At 40.5% G+C, this 6,947-nt stretch overlaps 1 protein-coding gene across 3 annotated transcripts in view; it reads left to right on the forward strand.

Moving 5' to 3' along the window:
- The window catches only part of C11H19orf81 (chromosome 11 C19orf81 homolog), a 68,385-nt gene extending 63,365 nt beyond the window's left edge, over positions 1-5,020 (forward strand). For all 3 annotated transcript variants that reach the window (XM_075327877.1, XM_075327879.1, XM_075327878.1), the window contains exons 6-7: positions 2,154-2,293; positions 4,742-5,020. In XM_075327877.1, coding sequence (XP_075183992.1) covers positions 2,154-2,293; positions 4,742-4,928 — 327 coding nt within the window. In that variant the 3' untranslated portion in view covers positions 4,929-5,020. The remainder of the gene's footprint in view (positions 1-2,153; positions 2,294-4,741) is intronic.
- The last annotated feature ends 1,927 nt before the right edge of the window (positions 5,021-6,947 follow it).

A 6,947-nucleotide genomic window follows, 5' to 3' on the forward strand; every position in this document is an offset into this window, starting at 1 on the left:
CTAATAGAAGCATTTCACAACATATATTTCAACACCACAGATATTCCACACAGATTTAACTAAATTGGCCAAGTAATGTGCTCCGTCTGTCTCTTTCCAGATCTGTCTCTTTCCCCGTCTGTCTCTGTCTGTCTCTTTCCGCATCTGTCTCTGTCTGTCTCTTTCCCCGTCTGTCTCTTTCCAGGTATGTCTCTTTCCAGGTTTGCCTCTTACCAGGTCTGCCTTTTTCCAGGTCTGCCTGTCTCTTTCTTTGTCTGTCTCTCTCTCTGTTTCTTTCCCCATCTGTCTCTTTCCAGGTCTGTCTCTTTCCCCGTCTGTCTCTTTCCCCGTCTGTCTCTGTCTATCTCTTTCCCCCTCTGTCTCTGTCTGTCTCTTTCCCCGTCTGTCTCTTTCCAGGTATGTCTCTTTCCCCGTCTGTCTCCTGTCTCTTTGTCTGTGTCTTTTCCTGTCTGTCTCTTTCCCTGTCTGCCTGTCTTTGTCTATCTTTATTTCTCTGTCTCTTTCCCCGTCTGTTTTTATCAAGGTCTGTGTCTTTCCCAATCTATCTTTGTCTGTCTCTCTGGCTGTCTCCTCCTTCCCTGTCTGCCTGTCTCTGTCCCTGTCTGCATGTCTGTCTGTCTCTATCCCCATCTGTCCCTTTTCAGGTCTGTATCTTTCCAGGTCTGTCTCTCTTTTTCACTGTGTGTCTCTGTCTCTTTCCCTGTCTGTCTCTGTCTGTCTCTTTCCCTGTCTGTCTCTGTCTGTCTCTCTGTCTGTCGGTCTCTCTGTCTGTCTCTCTCTATCCGTCTCCCCACCGACATCTTATTACCACATATAAGCTTCTTATACTATGAGTCTTTGTTCCTATAGCAACCAATCACAGCTCCTACTAATAACCTGTAGTTCCAGGCTCCATTTACTTTAGTGAAGGCATGTTTTTTGGAGAGTAACTGTAAAGCGCGGGGTTACATTTTCCTGTCAAAACATAGTCTACGACGTTCCCTGGGTCACATGAGGTGTCTGTGCAAAATTTTGTGATTGTAAATGCGACGGTGCGGATACACTTTTCGTTTCACTTTTTCCCCATTATGTAGATAGGGACAAAATTGATTGGTAAATGGGAACGTGCGGGGTTAAAATTTCACCTCACAACATAGCCTATGACGCTCTCGGGGTCCAGATGTGTGAGTGTGCAAAATTTTGTGGCTGTAGCTGCGACGGTGCAGATGCCAATCCCTGACATACACATACACACACATACACATACATTCAGCTTTATATATTAGATTTAGCTATTTATTTATTTAATTTATTTAAATATTTATTTTTCCTCTCCTCTAAATGAAATAACAAATTATTATTACTTTTATCATTATGTTCCGCCTGTGATATTATTTTAATTTTTTTCTGCTTTTTTAGATACCTATTAGAACAAATACTATTTATTTATTTAGTTATTTATTTATTTATTTATTTATTTAAATATGTATTTTTCCTCTCCTCTAAATGAAATAAATTATTATTACTTTTATCATTATGGTCCACCTGTGATATTATTTTAATTTTTTTCTGCTTTTTTAGATACCTATTAGAACAAATACTATTTATTTATTTAGTTATTTATTTATTTATTTAAATATGTATTTTTCCTCTCCTCTAAATGAAATAAATTATTATTACTTTTATCATTATGTTCCACCTGTGATATTATTTTATTTTTTTTCTGCTTTTTTAGATACCTATTAGAACAAATACTATTTATTTATTTAGTTATTTATTTATTTATTTAAATATGTATTTTTCCACTCCTCTAAATGAAATAAATTATTATTACTTTTATCATTATGTTCCACCTGTGATATTATTTTAATTTTTTTCTGCTTTTTTAGATACCTATTAGAACAAATACTATTTATTTATTTAGTTATTTATTTATTTATTTAAATATGTATTTTTCCTCTCCTCTAAATGAAATAAATTATTATTACTTTTATCATTATGTTCCCCCTGTGACATTATTTTTATTCTGCATTTTTTTTTAGATATATTATGCAACTAATAGCCTGTATTCATTACAGTAGAAAAAAAATATATAAAAAAAATTTCCGGCGGTGCAAATTCTCCTCCTAACTCTATTAAATAAGTGTTTCTGTGCCGCTCTTTCCTCCTACCAGCCAGAAAATGATTTCCGACACCGTGATATTTTAAAAGCCATAGAACACATTGTGCCAAAAGCCTTTGAGAAGAAACAAGTGAGCAAGATCCAGTTTGAGAACATGAACGTCATCTACGGAACGGCGGCACGCGAAAACAGGTCACTGCAAAAATTAGACTAAATAAGTGTTTACTAGGTAGAAAAATCCCCAAAAAAAAGCAATTTAGTGAGAGGTGAAAAGCATTAAGGCTATTACCAGGAGAGACTCAACTGCATCCTTTTATGCGGCTGGTAATTAAAATGTTGTGGCTTGAGACCAAACAATAATTTGATATTACCGCACCTCGCTGCCGTGCTGCGGAATGAGAGATTTTAAAGAGGTTAGTAATGGGAATTTTATTTCGCTTGTCCGCCCTGTATAGAAAACTGCAGAAAAGGGAAAGAAATAATGAAATTGTGATGTCTGGAGACGTTCGGCTCAGAACAAGGCTGACCCTTCAAACTGTAATTGGTGATCTTTATACAGAATGGATGAAGTTTGGGAAAGGCTGCTCTGTGTGTGTGGCAATATAATTGTCTTTTCCCTGGTGGTTGTTATACTTAAACTTGGCAGTCATCTGACATAGACTTTTACAGTCGTAAGAAAGAAACTGCTCATTTTCCACTATGTTAGGTTCAAAATTCCAATGCCATGAACGGGCGCCTTCTATTGTGGGGAGGTGTCATCATTTTTGTAGCCAACCTTTAAAAAGAGACCATGGACCCCAATATCCTGTCTTTCCCAAACTCAAAGTTGTCTAGGATGCCGAAATATCAGGTCTTGTCAGATCCCACCACTATAGAGCTAATATTGTAACCCAATTGTCTTCTTCTCATATGGGGGAATGCCCACTGGTGACTGAATTTGCTTCCGTCCTCCATGATCAAAAGTCATTGTAGACTTCTTGACTGAAAAACTAGCTCCTCAATGGCCTAAGCAGGCAAAGGGTCCACAATGTGATGACATAAAAAATGACCAGCATATCCAGATAAATGTGAACAGGTGCAAGCTGCTATGACTATATGAAACACTAACAAAAGAATACAGAAGCCCTCTGTACAAAAGAATACAGCAGCACTCTGTACAAAAGAATACAGCAGCACTCTGTACAAAAGAATACAGCAGCACTCTGTACAAAAGAATACAGAAGCACTCTGTACAAAAGAATACAGCAGCACTCTGTACAAAAGAATACAGCAGCACTCTGTACAAAAGAATACAGCAGTACTCTGTACAATAGAATACAGCAGCACTCTGTATAAAAGAATACAACCGCACTCTGTACAAAAGAATAAGAGAAGCACTCTGTACTAAAGAATAAGAGGAGCACTCTGTACAGAATAATACAGCAGCACTCTGTACAAAGAACTACAGCAGCACTCTGTACAAAGAACTACAGCAGCACTCTGTACAAAATAATACAACAGCACTCTGCACAAAAGATTGCAACAGCACTCTGTATAAAAGAATACAGCAGCACTCTGTACAAAAAATAATGCAGCACTCTGTACAAAAGAATACAGCAGCACTCTGTACAAAAGAATACAGAAACACTCTGTACAAAAGAATGCAGAACTCTGTACAAAAGAATACAGCAGCACTCTGTACAAACGAATACAGCAGCACTCTGTACAAAAGAATACAGCAGCACTCTATGCAAAATAATACAGCAGTATTCTGTACAATAGAATGCAGCAGCACTATATACAAAATAATACAGTAGCACTCTGTACAAAAGAATACATCAGCACTCTGTCCAAAAGAATACAGCAGTACTCTGTACAAAGAATACAGCAGCACTCTGTACAATAGAATACAGCAGCACACTGTACAAAATAATACAACAGCACACTGTACAAAAGAATACAACAGCACTCTGTACAAAAGAATACAGCAGCACGCTGTACAAAAGAATGCAGCAGCACTCTGTACAAAAAATACAGCAGCACTCTGTACAAACAATACAGCAGCATTCTGTATAAAAGAATACAGCAGCACTCTGTACAAAAGAATACAGCAGCACTCTGTACAAAAGAATACAGCAGTACTCTGTACAAAAGAATACAGCAGCACTCTGTACAAAAGAATACAGCAGTACTCTGTACAAAAGAATACAGCAGCACTATGTACAAAAGTATACAGCAGCACTCTGTACAAAGAACTACAGCAGCACACTGTACAAGATAATACAACATCACTCTGTACAAAAGATTGCAATAGCACGCTGTACAAAAGAATACAGCAGCACTCTGTACAAAAAATAATGCAGCACTCTGTACAAAAAAAAACCAGCGGCACTCTGTACAAAAGAATACAGCAGCACTCTGTACAAAAAAGGCTTCCCGGAAAGCATAGCTTCCAAAGTATTTGTGTGTGTGTGGCACCAGGAAGGTGTATCATGACAAAGCCATTAGGCAAGACCAAGGGTATAGATATAGCAGTGGCCCAAAAAATAGGATGTGCGACAACAAATTTTAAGAATTTGTTAGAAATGTCATCATATTTGCTCCTCCAAGAACAGACCTATTTTATTAACTCTAGAATTACTGACTATATTTTTTCCGCAGGTGGCTGATAACTACTTCAAGTTTCTACATTCGTGATCTATTGCAACATTCTGGGCTGGAGATTAATGGTGAACTATTTCCTCTACACTGTCATGATGAGGTTCTCATTCAGGATGAGAAGGAGAACCTGAAAAGAGCCCTGACCAAAAATAAGATTCTGGACACACTTATCAATCCTACTAATTAGAACAAAATTCCAATGCCATGAACAGGCGCCTTCTATTGTGGGGAGGTGCCATATTATCCCATGTATTAAAATACTGATAAATAAAGGAAACAATGAAAGTGGAAATCTATTCAGCTATGATGCTAACTTTCAAAAAAAGAAACAAAACAGGAAATATGGGGGTTAAGGTAGTTTCATAAATAACATGAGGAGATGTAAATTTCCTCATGTTATAATTTCTCCTGCGGTGGTGCTGTAGGTGTCCTGCCCCTTCAGCGGTCGAACCGCTCGGATCCGGGGTTGATGTAGCTCGAGGGTCTCCGGACCCAGGGGCTTACGGCCACTCAAATGTAAATGGAACTATTTACAGGGGATAAATGTTCGTGACGCCACCCGTGGCTTGCGGTAAGAGGAGTACCGCCGCTGCCGATGGGAGTACCCGGTGGAGATGGAGTGGGGCAGTCAGATGACGTTCCCTCCACGGGTAGGGTAGGCCCCGGGATTATGGATGGTGAAGGTGTAGGGGAGCGTAGCTCGGGTTGGAATCAGGGGAGGACCACGTACTCACTCAGACAGTGTTGGCAGTAATGCGAACGAAAAGCAGACTCTGACACAAAAGTAAACCAAGTCTCTGGGTGCCGATGCCTCTCTGGGGGAGCTCGTCCGGGAGTCCGCTCCCTATGGTGTTGCAGGTGGTTGGTACCTTGCCTCCATGCACTAGTGTTAGATGTTCTGTGTGACCCCTCGGCCTGAAGCTTTCAGGGTCCCGCTCCCCACGATTAGGTAAGGAAGCTTTGCTCTCGATGGCTGACACTTGGGATTTTAGTGGGCTGCATGGGTTGGAAAGCCCTATCCCCCTCGTTGTGTTGATGCTTTCGATCTCTGAGCTCTTGGGGACAGTTCATAGAAATACTATCCTCCGCAGGTTAATTATCAGGTTGCTTGAAGCTACTCCCTGATCTAGGGTCCAGTACCCCGCCGTGCTCGGTACCGGTTCGGTTACTAGGTACTCCGGTGCCAACCATTCCACTAAACTAAGTCTGGCTCCTTTCTATAATACCCTGCGACTGGGTCTCCGACTCCTCCGTTTCCCAGACCACTGTCTGTGACCTAGCCAAAGTCTCCCAGGGAGCTCCAACTCCCTTAGCTCCTCACTCTCTGAGGGCTACCACCGTTCTGACCTAAGTCCCTCCCACCAGTCTGCCTGACCCCTAGGCGGGTGGCCCTATTCCATCTAGACCACCCACTGGTGTGCCTGACAGGGTGTAGTGTGAGGTGTGACTAGGATTTGAATGCTAATGGAACAACACCAAAAGTCAGGATCCCAGAACAATGGGGGGTTGAGTCCTGCACCAGCAGATAAAAGAAGGTGCAGTATCCTGTGACACCCTGACTAGTTCAGGGCGTCACATAGGCAAATTGATCACTTTGGATTCTTTTAGTGATTTCCAGGATCTTGTGATCAACTTGACCATTCTAAAATCAAAGAGCTGTCCTGCAAATAAGAAGGAATCAAACATCCCTTTAAAATTATAGAGCCATGCGAATAGTTCTGAGAGTACAACATGACCCAAGTCAGTTCTCCCATCATAACCTTGGGACCACGTCTGGGTATTTCGTGGCAGGTCCCTTTAAATGTGTGCCGGTAGCTGTATCTCTAGAAATACTTGTTACCAGTTGACTGAGTAAAATAACACAGATACTGCGAAAGTTACAGAACAGATATTTTGACAGGTGTTTTAATGTGAATTGCTACGATAATGACATGCTGCTGGAATTATCCGAAATAATAATCCCTATCTGAAAGCCGACGCTGAGCTTCCATTTCCTTCTCGTGTCTGATACCGATTCTCAAAATAAACTGGACCCGGTTGTAGCTAAAACAGAAACCAGCCAACAGTTGCCGTCTTTTTAGTTTAGTTTTATAAAGTTATTCAGCTTCTAAAATGTTAGGTAACAGAGCGAGGCTTACACATGGATGGAGATTACCATTTGTGATCCTGTATTGCAGTCAATACAATGGGAGCTGCAGACAGTTGT

The sequence above is a fragment of the Anomaloglossus baeobatrachus genome, chromosome 11, assembly GCF_048569485.1.
Source record: "Anomaloglossus baeobatrachus isolate aAnoBae1 chromosome 11, aAnoBae1.hap1, whole genome shotgun sequence".
NCBI classification, from domain to species: domain Eukaryota; kingdom Metazoa; phylum Chordata; class Amphibia; order Anura; family Aromobatidae; genus Anomaloglossus; species Anomaloglossus baeobatrachus.